The 20228-nt window shown below is 44.5% G+C and overlaps 1 protein-coding gene across 1 annotated transcript in view; it reads right to left on the bottom strand.

The window, feature by feature from the left end:
- Positions 1-4093: 4093 nt before the first annotated feature.
- The window catches only part of C11H5orf52 (chromosome 11 C5orf52 homolog), a 210403-nt gene continuing 194268 nt past the window's right edge, over positions 4094-20228 (bottom strand). Inside the window, exon 3 of the mRNA XM_086942471.1 lies at positions 4094-4303. Coding sequence (XP_086798597.1) covers positions 4094-4303 — 210 coding nt within the window. The remainder of the gene's footprint in view (positions 4304-20228) is intronic.

The following is a 20228-nucleotide window of genomic DNA, read 5'->3' as shown; positions in this document are numbered from 1 at the left end:
ACCATGAATATTCATCCCTTTGCTTTTAGCTTTGGCTTTTCTCCCCTAGATGTTTGATACATTTGCTGCACATTATGCGTGTTATCAGAGAAGATTTGGATCACATGGTTCTAGAAGTTAGTCACCAGTTTACCTGACTGCTTGCAGGATCGCGTCTTTGTCTATATTATTGTGGATTTTAGCAATCCCTGTTTGAGGCAGAGCCTCTGTGGGCAGCTCCGTTGCCAGGGCCTGGTGCTCCCTCTCAATCACAAATAGCAGAGAGAGCTTTGCAGTAGGAATTGTGGATTTAACTCCGTGCTTGAAGAAGAGCTCCGGTGTCTGGTCCTCTGCTCCTTCTGGGAAGCCAACAAAGCAGAGATTACAGTTCCACAAACACCCCTCTGCATCCTCCAGCCTGGTCTCAATCCCAAGGGCCCATGCCGAGAGATCTGTCACCATGGTCTTATGGGCAGCCTGTTCCTTCTGCAGCTTGGTCACATGTTGCTCAGTGGCCAGCGATCACTCTGCAAACCTCTGGGGGGGTCAACACACAGCAAGTTGACATTGTGAGAGTGCTTTGATCTTAGCTTGCACATTAGAACTGGATGTTTTGATGAAAGGCAATATTTGAACACCCGTGGGACCCTGAGGCTCCTGAAGTCATCATCACCACCACCACCACCACCCCCTCCCCACCCCAAATTCAGTCCGCGGTGTGCCCCCTCCGGCACTCGTCACCAGGGCTGTAAATTGATCCATTTTGGTCTGCATAGTGCTGCACTGTGATCTGTCCTTCGCCATTTCTATGCACCCACGAGGGAGGGGAGGAGTTGTGTCCCAAAGTGGGGGAGGATCTGCCACTCTCTCAACTGCATCCCCACCCCACTCCACTGTCCTTTCAAGAGAGTGAGGCACTGCACCCAGTCACCACCTCCTGTTTGCCAGGTGCACACAACGGGCTGCTACTTTGTCGGAAATCCAGTGAGAGATCCTCCTGCTGCCTCCGTCTGCATAAGAGCTGCCAGTGAGAATTGTGAAATTATCTCAGGATCCATAGGGGGACAGGGAGGTTGCCAAGCCCCAGCCTCCTCACCCACAGTTCAGCCTCCGAGGTGAACATTGATGGGCCCACGTAAGATTCAGATCACCTACCAAATTCTGACCATCAATAGGATCGGCACTCCACCTCTGCTTGGCGCCCTCTCTTCTGCTAGGTCTCAGCAGGCCCAGCTAACAGCAAAGATGTGTAGAGTCTGGGCAGTGAGTGTCACTTGGGGCCCATCTCGCCGACTCAAGCACTCATTGTCCCCTCTGTCATTCCGCCAACTCCAGTGTCAGGAAGGAGGGGCAGGCACAGCACAGTCAGGAGCCCATTGCATGACAACAAAGACCAACAAAGGGACATCCCTGTCTTACAGGTCCTGTACAAGGCCTGTGTCGGGCCCTCCCTCCACAGTCAGCAGCGGGTCATGTCTGGCTCCATCCAGGAACCGCTGGGGCTGCACGTCCAGTGGCTCACTTTCCCCACTGTATAGGTGAGCAATGGCCTCGATCTCTGCAGGAGAGCTGTACTCTATGCTGCAGCCACCCCCTACCACTAGGTCGCCATCACACCTCGTGTCCTAATTGCTGCTCTGGTGTCATCCTGCCAACTGCCCATAAAATGGCCCCCTCCGTGGCACCGATCAGGTCAGCAGGGTATCCCCACACAGCTCACAGAGACACAGCCAGCAAGAGTCTCCACCCTTGGTGGGGGGGCACCTGCGACCATAGTTTGCGGCCACAACACTGGCTCACCCAGCCCCGGTGCATCTTCAGGCCCTCACTAGGCTGCGGCGAGGTTAATTTCGGATTGCAGCAGCTCTCCTCCATGCCACAGTTAGAAGATGCACAGGATTATGCAGGATATAGCTGGCCCTGGAAAGGAGCTATGAAAACTGCATCCTGGTGGCCATCTTACCAGGCCACACCCCTGCCCTAAAATAACTATAACTCACATCCTTGCCATGCACAGTCTTGTAATCAATGTCATTTCAGATGTTGCAGTGCTTTTATCAATGACATCATAGAACAGGTCATGAGTGATGTAATATGCGAGTTTCTAAGCAGAGCCCTCTTTGATGATGCCTAAAACCCGTGGATGTGCACTTGATGTTGTTTCCTGAATGGATAAAAAGAAACTACTTGGCCAGAAGGAAGGCTCGGACTGAATGTGCAATGTTCTTATTAATTTTTTGAGCAAGTACTCCGGCTGGAATTGAAAGGTGCTTTTCAATGTGTTCACTTAGGCCTAATGTTTGTCTCCTGACCTCATGCAAACAGGAGGCATTAATGGCAGATCTGGAAGGCGCAGGAAAGTTCCAGAACCTGTGAAAGGTAACAAAAAGCAAGAAACAGACTTGCTGCTCTATCGCCCTCTGCCCAGCTAGTCTTCCATTGTAAAGCTTCTGCTAATTTCTGAGCACTCCTAAAAGGAAACTGCGCACTATTGTGACTTAGTTTTCACGGTGAGGTGCTTTGCTGCAAATAGACATAAACACCTTTTTTTAACCTCAGGGATATATCGGGGAAAACATCTAGAACTGCCAAAACAGACATACTGGCCGTTTGAAAGTCCACACAGCAGGCCTCGTACACTGAGTGTACAGTGATGTCTGGTAACAAGAGCCTGGTTTTTGGGCACAATTGTGGAGCCCTTGAAGATGCAATGAGCAGGGTAGGGCCCTGGTCATGTTTTACAAAAAAACAGCTGAAAAAACGGTACTTTAACCGGAGAACTAGCACTCCTGTCTCCTACTGGAGACAAAGAATAACAGAAACTGGACATGGAAGCAGAGGGAGGAAATGCAAGGAAGCTTTTGTTCGACATATAAAAAAATAATGTAAATACAATAAAGAATTATGCACAGCATGCCTATCTTCGTGGTGAGGCTGCACCTCGTTATGAGTGGCCTTGCATATGGGCCAGTACTCTTCCCTACTCCCCTGCAGGGATGGACTGGGTACTTAAAACAGCCCCAGCCCCCATGTGCAGACGTCCCAATGCGCGCTAGAACCAGAGCAACTCTTTCAAGTTGCTGCAGGGTTTCGAAACACGCACCACCACTCCTGAGGGCCGAAACCGGTCTCCAGTGTCAAAACTGGCGTCCTGGGACTCCACCTCCCGGGGGTTTGCCCGCTTGCCTGGCTGACCAGTCAGGCCATGCTCCTCTGAGTTACTGACAATAGAAGTACTGATAACATCAAGGGGCACTCGCTAAGAATGAGAAGATACACAAGGAATCCAGCATATCAGCCCAAATACCCCCAGTAATTCCCCATTTCCCACCTAAATTTCCTCGCAGTGATTTCACCTGCTTTCAGAAAATGAAATCTCAGAGGAAAACACTGGATCCACCGATTTGTAATTATGATACGGACAGACCAGGAGATACCGGTATCATTGGAATTAAGAGCCAGCTCTTCATGCAGGCCTAAGGAGTTTGAAGAGAAAGACATAGAAGTTAGTTATGAAAGGCAGCAAAGAATGTTAAATAATGAAAAAGTGAAACAAAAAGCCAACGGGCAGGTAGGTCATTCAAGATAGCAAGACTGCTTCAAAGATGCGTAATACAATATGGTACGCTCAATTATTTGTGTAGACTTGCAATCACATCGTAGGCAGTTTGGAAATCAGAATTCATGCAACAAACTTGGGGACTGACCACCACAGTACTGGAACATACCCTCTAATTCCTGAAGTCTAAGGCATGAACAATGGATAGGCAAAAGTAACATACAAAATCTACTACATTTTTAGTGTCTGAAAACATACTCAGATGAGATGTTCCATGCACGCTTGACATGCCAACAATATATTTTTTATATCTTAGTAAATTTAGTACAAACTGTTCAGACTCGGAAAACTGTCTGAGGGTCACTGTGAAATGATCCACTTTAATGTGTAACTTCTCAATTAGTCCATGTTTTTCTTTCGTCATTCTGGCTGGAGACCAAAGAAAAGACGGTAGACTGTATGAAAATGACAGTAGGAAAAAAGAGGTTGACTGACGTCTTGATGAGAAGGTTTACGAATCGTTTTGAGCCGTCAAGGTACCTTCTCTACTTTTTTTTAGGGGAGAACTTGGCGTTGTCCTTTGGCGGCTGGAATCTGACCAGAGGTCATGGTTTTGGCTTTTGCGTCCTTCTCCAAGGACTTGATGAATACGTTGTGCTCTCTCACCCAGCGTGCATTCTTCTTCTGGAAGTCACTGAGGAACCTCTTCTTTAGCTGGTCGTAAAATTGGGCAGTCTTCTTCTTCAAGCTCTCCAGGTGTTCTTTCTTTAAAGAGAAATCAAATTATAAAACATACAATTGATCATGATGAAAACATAACATACAATGGTTCCTGTGCATTCATATATCATCTACCCAAATGAATTCTACTTCTAATAAGTTAAATCCATATTCATGTGTATTCGATTTTTCAATCACATTTGTCGAAGGGATGTGTCTACTTGATCGCCTGTAAACCCTCCCCCCATGTACACGGTGCTACAGATGGCAATATTCGATCCGAATTGACTTCAGCATTAGATAGTAGGTAAGAGACATATGGACCACAGAAGTCCTTTGACCTTGAGGCCTGTGGAAGTTCCTCTACATAGGTTTCTTATTGAGCTTTGCAGTACGCCATATCTTGAAGCCATTCCGCAAGTTAAAGGCCCGCCGCCAGCCCCAGCACATTGACACTCTACATTTAGCCATTAGTACAGTGATACAAATTTCCAGTTTGTAGGTTTAAACAACTTTATAAGCCCCAAAAAAAACCCCACACTTTCGGGGTGCAATCAACGTGTTTCATTATCATACCCATTAGAGTTTGCATGACTTGCGACCAGTATTGGGCTACTCGGCCACAGCTGCATGCCAGCTGTAGGAAATCCGCTGAAGTGGTCCCGCAGCGAACACAGGCCGCGTACAAACACAACCTGAATCTGTGCAGCTGGAGGGGACTATAGTAGGCCTGTTGAAGCTATTTAAAATATATGATTCCCAGGTTGTAATTGGAGGTTAGTTTACCCAGAGAGGACCCAGCAGAGCTCCCAATCAGCCTGCATCAGTGAGCTGTCCAACACAGTGTTCCAGTTATCAAACGCAGAGTCAGTAGACCCATCCTTTTCACATTGAGAGGCACTGTATAGTTTGGTGATACGTTTTTTACAATTTGGATATGTGACTAATAAATGCAGGGACCCCAGTATTACCAGTTCTTGCGGAAAAGATGGGTCTTATGTTTTCATGGCCACTCTCAATCTATAATATATGAAGGCGCGTAGGGGGATGTGACCACGATCTCCAGGAAAATCTGTGAGCATAATATAGGATCCCCCAAGAAAGGCATCACCCATCTCCTGCAATCCTGCTTATGGTAATATAGTGATTACTCTAGGCTCCAGTGTGACAGATAGGGACAGATGATGCAACAATGGAAATGCCAGGACATATTGTGGAGTTTGGCCCACTCGCGTAGCGAGTGCCTGCCAGGCTTTCGTTGTGCTGTGGAGTGAGCTAACCTCTTTAAATGCATTTTTCATGGGAGTATATGGTAATATGTCTTTGAGAGGGATGGCAAGAGCAGCATCATACTCAAGTGCAGTATGATTCGCTCCCTATGCTCTCGACCCACCACCAGGGGGCCACATAGTGGGACTTTCCAGTCTTCTAATAAGCTTCTAGACCCTCCCCTGCATGCATATCCTGACTTCCAGCCATTTGGACACTTATTGACCTCCATTCCCAATCCATGCCGGGTTTTGTGAAAGCCAGCCTGCTTATACTTGAAGCCAGCCTACTCATGCATGAAACTCCTTTACCCAGAATTCCCTGCTCATTGCTTTGTCTCCACCCCTGCAGGCCAAGGATGGGTGGAGGAGTTCAGCTCACCTGTGGCTGGCTGCTGTTAGCCTGCTCACACCTGATGCATATGATTACTGTGAGCTCTTTTAAGTCCCAGCTACCTTCAGGCAAAGGTTGGTCATTGTAGCTGTTTATTGGTAAGACTGATCCTTGTTTCAAGTGCTCCTGAGCTTTTGCTGTTCTTGTTTCCTGAGCTTTAGTTATGCCTTGTTCCTGACCTGTTGCTGTTTTCCTTGCTCCTGAATTAGCACTGCCTGCAGTGCTACCCTGACCCCATGAGCCTTAGTATTCCTTGTTCCTGAACTGCAGCAGTTTGCTTTCTCCTGAATTAGCACTGTTTGCAGTGCTACTTTGTTTCCTGAGTTCCTGAGCTATAGCTATTCCTTGTGCCTAAATTAGCACTGCCTGCAGTGCTCTTGTTTCCTGAGTTCCTGAGCTATAGTTATTCTTTGTTCCTGTTCCAGGGATCCAGCTATTTCATGTTCCTGATTTGCACTGCTTACAGTGTTCTCTTGACTCCTGAGCTGTAGCTATGACCTGTTTCTTGAACTAGCACTCCTGTAGTGCTACCTTGACTCCTGAAGCTTTAGTAATTTCCCTGTACCTGAATTAGCACTGCCTGCAGTGCTACCTTGACTCCTGTAGCTTTGGTAATTCCCTGTCCCTGAACCAGCACTGCCTGCAGTGCTACCTTGACTCCTGAAGCTTTAGTAATTTCTGTTCCTGAACCAGCACTGTCTGCAGTGTTACCTTGATTCGAGCCGTAGCTTAATTCTTGTTCCTGCCCCCGCACTGCCTTTCATGCTATTTTGTTTTCTTGATGCCTTAACCTGCACTATTCTAGTATACCCTTGTAGCCTCCCCTTCTGTACATCCCTTTCCAGCCCCTGCCTTTCTTCCCAATTCCTTGGTTCCAGTTCCTAGTTTGCCTTCTTTCTATTCTGCTTTCTTGCTTCTGTTGCCTTGAATGTGTGTACCTGCTTTCTGCCAAGTGTGCCCTGTCATTTCCTTCCTTTCCTGTTGAGCACTCCTCCTTGCTAGCTCCTTTTCTATTGTGCTTGTGTTTAGTTCTACCCCTTTGCTGTTACTGCCTTGCGCGTTCCTGTTTGATCGCCAGGATCCGTGGGCACAGCTGGCTACCTAGGTGGTGTTTCTTGTTCACTGTGAGTATTGTCTTTGAGTTACATTTATAACATCACCATAGGTATCAGCTCTACAGACCCTGTCTTTGCAGGCATATCCTACATGTGGGTATTTGCAGTCAGTATCTGTAACAGCAATTGTGGGTAAGAAACTTACTGAGCTTCAGTCTTATGTGGAGCTCCTGAGTGCTTTACCCCACACCCCCTTTATTGTTAATGTTGTATTGTATAGATCTCTTGCACGTCAGTCCTGGGTGTAGTTAGTCTGAATGCTAAATTGCCTTGTGAGTGCCCTTCCTTTCTGAGTCTTACCCATCTTGTTCACTTGTACAGGCTTCCCCTTTGGATCCTCTTTTTCTACTCTGACTCCCTGTATGATCCTAGGCAGTGCTGTACTCCTCCTTTCTGTGTATGTCTTCTACCCAGTTCCCAGTCCTTGCCCAAGTCCCTGACTGTGTTCCCCACATAGTTCTGGATAGTCCCTGACAGCATGTGGTGCTGGGGGTGGTTCCAATAATGTGCAAAGTGAGCTTGCGCGCACAGATAATTTAGACAGTGGATGGGGGCACCCAAGCGTACGTAAGCCGAAATTGGTCCACAAACAGCACAGCCAGTTTTGAACTACTACCCTGTAACAACAAAGCGCTGATGAGTATATGTTATATGTTGTAAAAAAATTCAATAAAAATATTAAAAAAAAAAAAAATCTGGCACTCCGAATCCCACTAGTGTGTTGCTCTGCCAGCGAATCCGAGGCTGTTTACCAGCCCACGCCAGAGTCGTCATGCAGGATTGGAGTGCCCTAAAGAACGTCTGCATCAAAGGGATAGGAATATTAGTAAAGAAATAAAAAAATCTGGGCATTACAACCAACTTCATATTTTCTAGCCTATCTGCCAGCGACAAGGGGAGACTGGACCAATGAACCGCCTGATCCTGCAATTTAGAGATGGTTGCATTTGTTGGATTTTGATTTCCGGGTCATGGTGAATCCACACCCCCAAGTATTTTAGGAAATCAACACACCATTCTAGTGGATATTCTAGCGCATGTATTTCATGGATTGGGTTAGAGGAAAAATAACAGATTAGACCAATTAATACTCAGCCCGGAATACCATTCATATTTTACATATTCTCGAACTGTTGTGGCCAAATCAGTAGACGGGTCTCTCACATACACCACCACATCATCCAAATATAATGATATGGGCATTGACAAATTCGCAGGGGCCCATCTGAGTGTCTCTGCCAAATGATACAGGCTATTGGCTCCAGTGCTCGGGTGAACAAAATTGGGGATGTTGGGCACCCCTGTCTCATCACTCTGTGAATGTATAATGGATCTGATCTGTTGCCATTCACACAGACCCAGGAGATGGGATCCGTATACAACAATCAAATCCAGCACAGAATGGTCTGTGGCATCTCCATTCTAGCCAACACAGCAAACCTATACAGCCATTGGATGGAACCCCTTAGTGGCATACAGAAATAATGCCGCAGCCTGGATCGAGGAGTCTTGTTGATGCAAAACTGCAAATAACGTACATAGATTATGATCAGCAATAGCAGAAAAGCAGCAGTGGCTGCAATTGAGTAGCATGGAGTTTAGCAAGAATTGTGACGTAGGTATTTATCCATGATAGAGGGCAGTGAGAGTCACACCTCTCCGCCACCTCATCTGGTTTTAACAGAATGAATAACAGTGCTGCTCTCAAAGTGGGTGACAGTGAGTGTCTCTCGAGGCCTCCTGATACATGTCCATCAGGTGAGGGACCTACCAATCTGAATACATCTTGTAAAACTCACTAAGAAGGCCATCGCCCCTGGTGCTTTCCCGGTTGGAAGTAGGCATATAGCATTCCTAATCTCCTCCTCAGTTATGGGCTGAATCAGGAATTCTCTCTACCCCCGCGATAGCCAGGCAATGGTAATATTACTTAAGTATGCAGCATTTTCATGCTCATTTACAGATGGATGGACACAATATATCTGGGCATAAAAATCGACCAATTTGCTCAGGATAGTGGGGGTATCATGGAGCAAGGATCTGCACGTAAAGCGACTTGCTTGGACTCAGCCCTCTTAAAATAAACTAATAAACATGTTTTGTCTTACTAACAATGCACCACACGACATTTCTAGTATCTAGGGGGAGCTTTTCAATGTGCTTTTACTAACCGTAACTCGATTACCCTAAAATGGCCACCACAACGCGGGAACTTTTCTGCGCATGCGTCTGTCACACTCACGTGACATGACGTACTTATTGCTTTGGTGGGAAAACTTTGCTTCTGCGCACTAGAACTAAAGATGGCTGCTCTATGTTCTCATGTGTTAATGCTTGCATTGCTGCTTTTACTAAGTTGTTCATTCTGCATAATCCCTAATGCTGTAGTTAAAATAAAGTAATGGGAATAGAGTGGAGATAAGTGGTATACATTGCATTCATTTATAAAAGTTTCTAAAACTGTTTCTCTTTGACTTTGCTATTAGCTTGTGTTCTGACCAATCGAGTGTAATGATGTTCCATCTTGTTCCTGAAACTGGGCATGCGCCAAATTCACCCGAGTCTACACGCAATGGCATTGAATTCCTGCCAACTCCAGACTTGCTAGAAGATGTTCCTGGGAACTCGACCTCCTGAACCTCCAAGAGGATGTTAAATTATACATTGTATTTACTATTGGAACATTCATTGCTGGGTGGAATAAAAGTGCATGGGAAAATAAAATATTGGCGGGAACATCGATCTGAATATTGAAGAGCATGACCTCATAAATGGTATGGTATGAGGACCTTTCCTTGTCTTTTGACCAATCAAATTAAGGGAATACACACATTTGCAACTTTGAGGGGTGGTACACTGCCCTGGAAAATTGTATATCTATAGTAGGCTTAGCTAGTTAGATTGTCCGACTTGTCCGAATACCTGACCTGTCACTGACTCAACGCACTCAATAGGCGATCGAGAGCAGAGGTGCTGGCGGAGCACTCTGTCAGAAGATTCAAGAGCAGAAGTGCTGGCGGAGCACTTTGTCAAAAGATTCGATAACCCAATCGGGATTCTGGGAAGGAGTTCGATAACCCAATCGGCGTTCCAGAGGGAGAAGATTCGCTAACCCAATCGGGGTCTGACTGTTAGCTGCAGAGCGGGGTGTGACGCTGGCGTTGCACTTTAGCTGTGGGTGCCGGTCCTGACCTGCGGTGGTCCTGTCCTGATCTAATTTGGTCCATGCTTATCCTGATTCAGGTCTGCACCTGTTCTATCCTGTTGGCAACTGCACTATTGGGCGTCCTGTCCTTTATCCCAGCCCGTGGCCAGGGTTGATCTTCACGCCAGTCTTGGTAAGTATAAGGTTGCATGGGTATGTCATTGTGCTGTTTCCCTCTCCTTACCCTTCCTATAATCCAATGTTTAAAGAACGTTTCATGATACTTTCACATCATCTTGCTTTGTTTTTATTCTTTCTAATTGATCAATCTCTGATTAATGTAGTATGGACTTTGACATTTAAAGAAAATATTTAGTTAAAGCTTTTAAATCTTTCCAGAGTCTGTGGTTATTTTATGAGTGCAAATGTTTATTTACTACCTATTTTCTTGCTAACTCCCTTGATCCCTTAGGACTCTAGGTACCGGTGACTAGGATTGGTACGTCAAAGGTAGAGGTCCTAAAAGTAAATACTACTGGTTTAAAGCGTACGTTTACCTGTTCATTGTGTGTACATGTTTATGGGCCCAGGTGAGTATGGTAATAACCTGTGCAGGTTTGGGCTTTGGCCACAAACAGATCTGGAGGCCTGAGGGATCTGTTAATTCCGTATACCCCTTCCAGATCTTTGCGCTCTGCTAATAAATTCTTGTTATCAATCCCCCGTGTCCGTAGAGCTAGGTGGGGTGGCAGAGCCTTTTCAACTTTGGCTTCAAGGTTGTGGAACACTCTGCCGTCTGAGATTAAATCCCTTCCCTCAAAGCAAGCCTTTAGGAATGCTCTTAAGACTTGGCTATTTGCCAAAGCCTATCCTTAGCTCTGGATTTGCCTTTTTATGATTTTCTTTGGTTAGGCGCCTTGATGCCTACGGGCTTAGTTGCGCGGTATAAATTTCATTTCATTCATTCATTCATTCAGGTGAACCCACACTCTATCAGTATTTCTTTTGGTTGCAGAGAGATGGTTAGGGTTTAGTTAAGGTAGGTAGTTAGTCGTGTATGGATTATTTTTGAATTTGCATTGATTTTTATGTATTAACCAAAGCCTGTTTGTATTGTACTATGTTTGTTTTGGAATCCCCGGGGGGCAGAATAGCGGGTGGTAAATGGAAGCCACTTTGTAATGAGGTCACTTGCCTAAGGAAGTAAACATGGTTAGGTAAAACTGGAAGCACTGATTAGGGAATTTTCTGTATAAATGTGTGAATAAATTATAGCAAAGGAGTTCTCTGGTGAAACTTTGGCCTTATATCACCTAGAAAGGGTAAGCTCGAGGATGTAACAGGTTCTCTGATGCTTGTATGAAGAGTAGGCGGAAGGGATCTTCTTGCAGTGTATGAAGGGATTTACTCGCAGTAAAAGAAATCATATTTTCTTTGAATTTAGTCACTTAGGCACAGTGGCAAATGTTTTTACGTTGTTAATTAATGAATATTGCATTTAAAAGTGAAAAGAAATAAGTTCTTGTATTAACTTGCAAAGGAAGGAGTCAGTTGCAGAGCTGCACTGACGTCACCTAGAGTAGCGCTAGTATTGGTTAAGACAGCGGGCATGTAGCTGAGGTAATAATTGTAAAGGAAGGGTGAGTACAGGAGCGTGAGAACTTGTCTCACGAGAAAAAACGTGCAATCATTGGTCGAAATGTATTTGTATTCAAATCACTGATTGGTTTTCGAAAAATAAGAAACGCACTGGTATTGATGAAGCCTTTAGTAAACAATTGAGTGTAGCTGCATATTAAAATTATTTGAACAAAGTATATTTGGCGTTTAGACAAAGCATGGACGAATTTTGCGAATTGGCAATCCGCGAATTTGCGGATTTGCGAATTCGCAATCCGCAAAATTCACGAATTCGCGCAGATTTTTTAATTTGTGCGTGTTCGCGAGGTGCTTTGCGTGTTCGCGGGTGTTCGCGAGGCGCTTTGCAATTTCGCGGGTTTTTTTTGCCTGATTAATCACTGCCACCCTCTCGTTTTTTATGCCCATCTGCCCTCTGTACCACTCGTTTCTGTGCCCTTCTGCCCTCTGCCCCACTCATTTTTTGTCCCCTTCTGCCCTCTGTCCCACTTTTGTGCCCTTCTGCCCTCAGCCCCACTTAGAATCGCGCCGGCAAGCTGCCAGCGCCATTCTAAAATAGCTAGAAATAGCTTCAACAGGAAGCACTAACAGATAAAGTAAAGCAGGTGCTCCAGTTGAAGGTCAAATTAAGTTACACAATCATTAATCACCCCAAGTTTGGGGTGATTAATGATTGTGTAACTGAATTTGAGCAGCACCTGCTTTACTTTATCTATTAGAGCTTCCTGTTGAAGCTGACTTTAGTAACTATTTTAGAATGACTCTGGCAGCTTGCTGGCGCCATTCTAAAAGAGGTACAAAAGTCAGCTTGAACTTTTGACCCAATCCGTTCCGCTCGCGGATTTTGCGGGAAATTCGCGAATCTCGCGGATTGCGAATTTACCAAAAATCCGTGAAATCCGCGAGCGGAACGGATTTTCCGCCCATGCTTAGTTTAGACCCAACATTTATAGGAAACAGACCTGATAGGAGGTACTTAGGTTTTGCGCACGAGCAATATATAAGGGGAAGACCTCATATCATGTACGGAGGAGAAAGGAAAATGACGCTATGTAAAAAGATTAGGAATTTCTTTGAAAAGGACAAAACTATTAAAACTAGAGAAGTCATTATTATTCCTCCACCAAATACGCCTGCATCATACATTATGGTAGAAAGGGGCTATCACACTTGTGCGAGGTTATAAAACTGGACAGAGTACACAAAAGATGATGGTGTTATGGCATTTCCAAAACATGGTACCTTTTAATGGTAGAATTTTATACAATTTGAGAACACGCATGAATGAAATAAATCCTAGACCTAGATTAACCCAGTACGAAGCATGAGAAACTGAGGCTTTTGAGCGAGATAGACCTAGAAGCGACAGAAACTAGAGTACATTTTATCTCAGATTTCCAAAAGAGACAAGAGATAAACAAATGAAGAAATGGAGACACTCTATGTTAGTAGAAGGATTATATCCTGTATGGACTTTAGAGGTAGCTTCAGGAAGAAAATGCACAGAGAAAACGAAAAATGTGATGACTTGTGGTGAGTTAAACAAAGAGAGGAGTACCACCAGAAGTAAAACTGAAGGTTTCCTAATGGGGTGTTTTGAATGATAAAAGGAAAGGATTCATCCTTTTGTAAGAAACCCCTCACTCACCAACTTAGTGGTGACATGCTTCATCATCGGGGTCCACCCTGGTGGCCTAGCGTCACCAGGGTGTGCTTCAACACCTGAGGTACAGTGGAGCAGGTTGTGAATGTAAGTGCAAAAAAAAATGTTAAAAATTGTCCTGGTTTAGCTTATAAATATGTGAATTTTATTTTAAAGCAACTGGACCATGTTAAAAGGGGTGGCGAGATACTGAGAGGGAAGTTACGGCCAAAGTATCTCTATATGTGTATTGGTGTGTTGGTCAACATGTTTCTACCATGGGGGTGAGTACCCGGTATTCATCAGGACCATAAACAAGGAGATGGACGGTAAGGGCCCCCTAAAAGGCACACCCTATCCTAAATCCTCGTGTACCTATTGGCAAAATCGCCAAAGGTAAGATGCTCAATCAAAAATGGATGAGCATGGGTATTAAAAAGCAAAAGACTTCTTAGTGTGCTGTCAAATGCTTTGGCGGGCAGGGGGTAGTCTCATCATGCAGTTGAACATATTAGTTCTCTGGTGGCGCGTGGGGCCATTAACCTACTTCTACCTTCTAGCAGTGGACGGTAGGATCAATTCATGTCTGCTGGAACTGTATACTGGGTGTTTCTCTCGTCTTTGAAGGGGAAATCTAAAACCGGAGTGTCTCCCCGTCTACGGAGCAAGTTTGGTCAATTCCGAGGTCGGAGGAAGAAGCGAGCGACCCTTTCGTTTTGACCGCCAGTGAGCGTGGGAGAGACGAAGCTCGGCGGCGGCTAGTGCGGCGTGTGCCCCGGAGCAACGGTTCAACCTTGACCATCGGTTGCGGCGGACCTCCCCACAGTCGCGCATGAGACCCTGACTCGATGCCACACAACAAAACAGCAAGTATATAGCCCCAACCGACAGAAATAATCTTGTTGCTATGCGGCGATATACTGCAAAATGGCATTAATGGCGCGAAATCTCCTTTACAAAATGGCGGCATAAAACACTGCTTTCCGCCAGTTATCCCAACTATAAACAGCTCCCTCGTGCATGTAACCAGACTCATTTGTAACTGCTGGCTGACGCTTTGTGTACTTAACCACTGTGAAGATCACTGCAAATCACTAAAGTGAAACGTGAGCATTGGAGACGCTGTAGTACAATCACCTGTGGCTTCTATTAAGGCTGTTGTGCAAGCGCTTGATCGATATACCCGGTGGGAAATACCTGGGGAAGCCTAAATAACGGTCAGTAGGTCTACTGATACTGCCACGTTATGTGAACAGTTGTGGGCACATGCAAACCCATTAAGTTGCTCAACGTGGTGCAGAAACCATGCCACGTGGATGAACGCTCAAGTTGATGGAAGCAGGCTAGCAGTTGAGAACCTGCCAATAAGCGAGCCAGTGCCAAACGATGATAACGCTATTTGTTCCTACATCCTGAAGAAGTGACTGCATAATCGCGACTAATGTTGTAGCACCCCCTAGCTAACACGAGAGCTGATTAACTGCGCAACACTAATAAAACAAGTGCTTGGGTCCCTGTCTACAGATAAGAGTATCACAGAACCAAATATCTTCACATCCTGTCAACGTCTACTCCTCAACATGGGGGATAAAGAAAGTGGGAAAACTTCTAAGCGGCTGAAAGCAGACCCACCACTGCCGCTCTCACCTTTCAAAGGGAAGAAGGAATTTGGCGAAGCAATGGAACTCATTCTAAACAGACTGGAGGAAGTCAAAGACCTTGCCAAATCCACTAAAGAAGAAGTTGTCGCGGTCAGACAGGACATTAAGGATATCAACTCTAGGCTGGCAGAAACAGAGAGTAGAATAAACAAACTGGAGGAAACTGAGAACAAAACCTGCAGAGCCATTAAAAATCTCAACCTCAGCTCTGATCACTTTTCCAGGAAACTGTCGGATTTGGAAGATAGAAAGAGGGGGGGAAACCTGAGAATTTTTGGTATTCCAGAGAATTCGGAGGACTCCCATGGCACATGCATAGCCTTTCTCGAACAATGGTTTACACAGGCCACAAACCTCACTTTTGCCCTACCACTGGAGTTCGACAGGGCTCACAGAGTTCCCGGGAGACTGACAAAGGATCAAAAAGGCCCAAGAGCTATTATATGTAAACCCCTGAGGTTCCAACACGTCGAACAAATTCTTACGTTTGTCCGTAAACATAACCATGTTCTATGGAAAGGTCACAAAATATACATCTCGCAAGACTATAGTAAAGAGACTATGGATATTAGGAAAGCATTTCTTGCATTGAGACCACAACTGAAATCATTGGGTCACCAATATGGATTTGTCGGCTCTGCAAGATTTAAAGTGACAATTAACGGTGCAGCCCATGTTTTCTCTGACACACAAAAACTCAGACGCCTAATATATGATCATGATGACGGAAGCATGGAAACTACCTCCCCGGAGTTAGTAGGGGCGACGGCATCTGACTACAAGTGACCAGCTGCCAAGAGTCCCTTAGATGCTATATTAACTCTGTCTTTGCGTAATTCTTGTATGCTCTGACCTCCGGTAGCCCGATATCAGTTGCATTTACCTCACACACAGCTGCCTTCGTTCTGTGTTATGGCTCTTAACTCTGGCCATTATTTGATACACCTAAGCTAATGTACCATGTTGTGACTCTCCATTGCTAAACATTATGCTCGGTTCTCCATTCGTTGTTTAATGCTCTAAGTTTATATGAAAGTTGCACATCTTACTGACCTATAGTATGGTCTACCTGCAAGTTAGTTCAGATCTAGCTGTCGCCTACAAAGGTCTGTCTATACAGTCTATCGATAAGATTGAAATGCTGGTTCCGTAATGAGATACGACTTGCCTGCAAATTAATTTCTCTTGTTCAACTATGTTAATACAGTTCCAAAAAAGTAATTTGACACAGTGAGTTGCTTGGAGGCGATCTTGTGGTCGTTCCTGAGTCGCCATGTTTGTTTTTTGCATCTGGGGTGGGAGGGGAGGGTTGAAGGAGATGGTGGGGGTGGGGGGGGGGGGGGTCCAGGGTCAGGGGTTGGGGGAGGATTGTAGTTCAATGCTTTTGTTTACACTCTCTTTATTTTTTTCAATACTCTTTGCTGTGTTTCACGAATCTGCTGGTTCTCTTGCATACTCCAATGCCAATACCTATGCATTGTTACAGGTGATCCGCGCACACACAATCCACCCACTAATGCAGTACCGAAAACCTCAAGTAATTACTGTACCTATTGTAGTTATGGCTTTGTCTAAGACGTTCAAGCTAGGAACCCATTCCCCACTATGGGGCTCCTCAGATGTAATGTTCCATGTGCTGCTGGAGTCAATCGATTCTTTCAAAAGATTTGAATTTGTTACATGATGGCGACCGCTATAGACACACCTATAGGATTAGCAAGAGTAGGGAGTCTCGAAATCCTCTCATTAAACGTAAAAAGCTTAAACCAACCGGTTAAAAGATAGAAAATATTAGATTACTTACGAAGACAGAAAGGAGACATTGCCCTTCTACAGGAGACGAAGCTAGAGGCTAAAAACTTCCACACACTACGTAACAAATTCTACACAGAACTTGTAGGGTCTGAAGCCATCCCAAAGAAAAACGGGGTCGTAATACTAATAGCAAAAAAGGCCAACATAGATATTGTTTCTTCCTCAACAGATTCAAAGGGTAGATGGGTGACTGCGAAATTGATTAAAGATGACACTGAATTCTATGTTACAAACGTATATGCACCTAACTCATATGAACCCTCATTCTGGTCAGGATTAACTAAACAATTGGACAACCATTCTGGATACAGCGACCCATGTCCTCGCTGGTGATTTCAACCTACCACTAGATCCCACCCTAGACAGAGATTCCAAGTGTAATTTCCGACCCAATAAAGCCCATAAAGACTTCACCAAGCTCTGCAACAGATTCACCATGATAGACACATGGAGACTACAAAACCCTGTTGGTATGGACTATTCTTTTTACTCACCACCACACGATTCTTTTTCTCGAATCGACTATTTATTCATTACCAAAAATGCTATAGCCAGGATTGAACACACAAGTATTGAACTAAGGGTGGTCTCAGACCACTCCTGTATTTCGCTCACTATAACTAATATAAAACCAATGCTACGTCAATCAATGTGGCGACTTACTGATACCATACTCAGTGATGAGAAAAACAGGGACACCATAGAAACCGCCATTAAAGAATACTTGTTAGTTGACAAAAAAGGTGATACCACTGATTCCATTAGATGGGAGGCTCTTAAGAGCACCATCAGGGGCCTCTTAATAAAAATAACGTCTGCTGCAAACAAGAGCCATAATGCTGCTCTATTAAAACTAGAGCAAGACATATCACAACTCCAAACTGAAGATCTGACGGATAGATGTGCTACAATGCTTAATAAACTAACAAACCAGAAATACACCTACAATAAACTAATAAGTGAAAGAGCAGGAATCTGGCTGAACAGAAGTAAGAGTTCAAAATATGCGAATCTAACAAGGCAGGAAAAGGGTTAGCAGCGTACCTTAAATTTAAAATACAAAAAAACGTAATCAACTCCCTGATGGATGACAAAGGGAAACTCAATTCAGACCCCCTCAAAATAGCGGAATTGTTTAAAGAGTTCTATGAGAAACTTTATGCCAAAAATGACAAAGTGGAGATGGAGAAGGTGGGACACTACCTCACAAAGTGTGACCTACCAGCACTTTCTGAGTTGGAGCGAGAGTCACTTAATAAGCCGATTTCTGAACTGGAGGTCTCAAACGCGATTAAATCACTTAAATGTGGGAAAGCTCCAGGACCGGACGGGTTTACTGCAAGGTTTTGTAAATGTTTCTCTAGCTCACTCACGTCACCAATATTAGACATGTTCCATGAAATAGGCGAGACAGGGGAAGCTACAGGTACATTAGCTGAAGCAGTCATAGCCGTTATCCCTAAAGAAGGGAAAGATCCTAAGCTCCCAAAGAATTATAGACCTATTTCGCTAATTAATCTAGTCTGTAAACTTCTGGCCTCAATACTTGCTCAACGAATACAGAAAATCCTTCCTACACTTGTACACCCCTCACAAGCCGGCTTCCTTAAAAATAGGCTATCGAGTGACAATACTAGAATCCTGGCTCATGTTATTGAAAAGGCTATAATTTCTATTAACACCCACTACAGCGGTAACACTTGATGCAGAGAAAGCATTTGATAAGGTAGACTGGTCATATTTAGAGTCTGTCCTGCACAAGTTCGGCTTGGGTCCCTTTTTCATCAAAATGGTGATGTCACTATATGCCTGTCCTACGGCAAGAGTAAGAGCGGGAGGAGCCTTTTCGTCTCCATTCAAATTACAACAAGGAACTAGGCAAGGTTGCCCCTTATCCCCTTCTCTGTTCTTATTGGCGATTGAGCCTTTTCTTTATCAAATCCGCAACAATGATAACATCCCAGGGATTCCCTTTGGTGACTGCATTATCAAGCTCACAGCTTATGCTGATGATGTCTTAGTGCTTACTGAGATAGCTGATGAAGCGATACCTGCCTTGCTATCCACCATACAGGAGTTTTCCGAGGTGTCGGGCTACTCCCTGAACAAAGACAAGACTGAGGTCAAGTTGTTGAATAATATGGGTGGTAAAGAAATACTAGGAGATTCCGGGCTTACCTGGCAACCCAAGAGCTTTAAGTACTTAGGATAAGAATGCGAAAAAGACCTAACCACAACCCTGAAAATTAATGAAGAACAACTTCTTAGGAAAGTCAACAAACTTCTCGATGGATGGCCTCCAAAATATCTTTCGTGGTGGGGAAGGGCGGAGACTTTAAAGATGATGATTACTCCCCAAATTAACTACTTAGCAAGCATGCTCCCAATGACTTTTTCAGAAGATTTTCTGCATAAGATAAACAAATTATTCAATACGTTCTTGTGGCAAGGGAAAAGACCCAGAGTAGCTATGAAAAAACTAAAATTGGCTAAATTACAGGGTGAAAGGATCACTTGTCCTGCTTAAACCTTGGGTTCACAAGTCGAGGAACTGGTATCTCCCAAACATATATGACCCTCATACACGTGTATATTGGTAGTCTCTCTTCAGCGGTATATACTGTGTCCCCGCTTTTCTACACGTGCGTGCGTAATCATTGAGTCATTTTTTGTCTTGTGCTCCCTCCACCAGGAGGTTTTGCCTTAGGTTTAAGGCAGTAGTGATGGTGGAAAGTGGGGGGTCTAGTGGTGGTGTTGTTATTAAAAAATCCGGACAGCCAGACAAAGACAATTTAATAAGTCTGGATTCGGACTGCAATTAAAATTTCTGGTGCACTTTGCGAATTGATAAGGGATTCGAGTGCACTATGTAAGATTTTTTTAAAAAGAGGTCAACATGTTTCAGCCTTTGGTAGTCAGAGGATCTATAGGCTTTCGTCAGGACCAATAGGGGTGAGTGAATAGTGAAAAATTGTGAGAAGAATAAAGGATTATTGACCTGAATCTTCGTGACTTAAGGTTTCATTGTACCTGCAAAAATAGAAAACATACACACAAATAGCGACAAACAGGGAGATGGGGTATGGAGAAACACATAATTATGTACAATAGTACCTTTGTCTTTGTAAGGAACTAGAAAATGGCAATACTTTCCGTCATACTCATTTCAGGCGTCAACTCTTCCATTATCATACTTCGGTAGGCAGGGGCGAATCGACTAATACTGTAGTGAGGTGCCCATAGTTCTGACATTATCACTGTGCGTGATCTATAGTGGAATATGCTATGCAGT

This window comes from Lissotriton vulgaris, chromosome 11 (genome assembly GCF_964263255.1).
Source record: "Lissotriton vulgaris chromosome 11, aLisVul1.2, whole genome shotgun sequence".
Lineage (NCBI taxonomy): Eukaryota > Metazoa > Chordata > Amphibia > Caudata > Salamandridae > Lissotriton > Lissotriton vulgaris.
The sequence above is the reverse complement of the archived record's forward strand: the minus strand, read 5'-3'. Positions and strand labels throughout refer to the sequence as shown.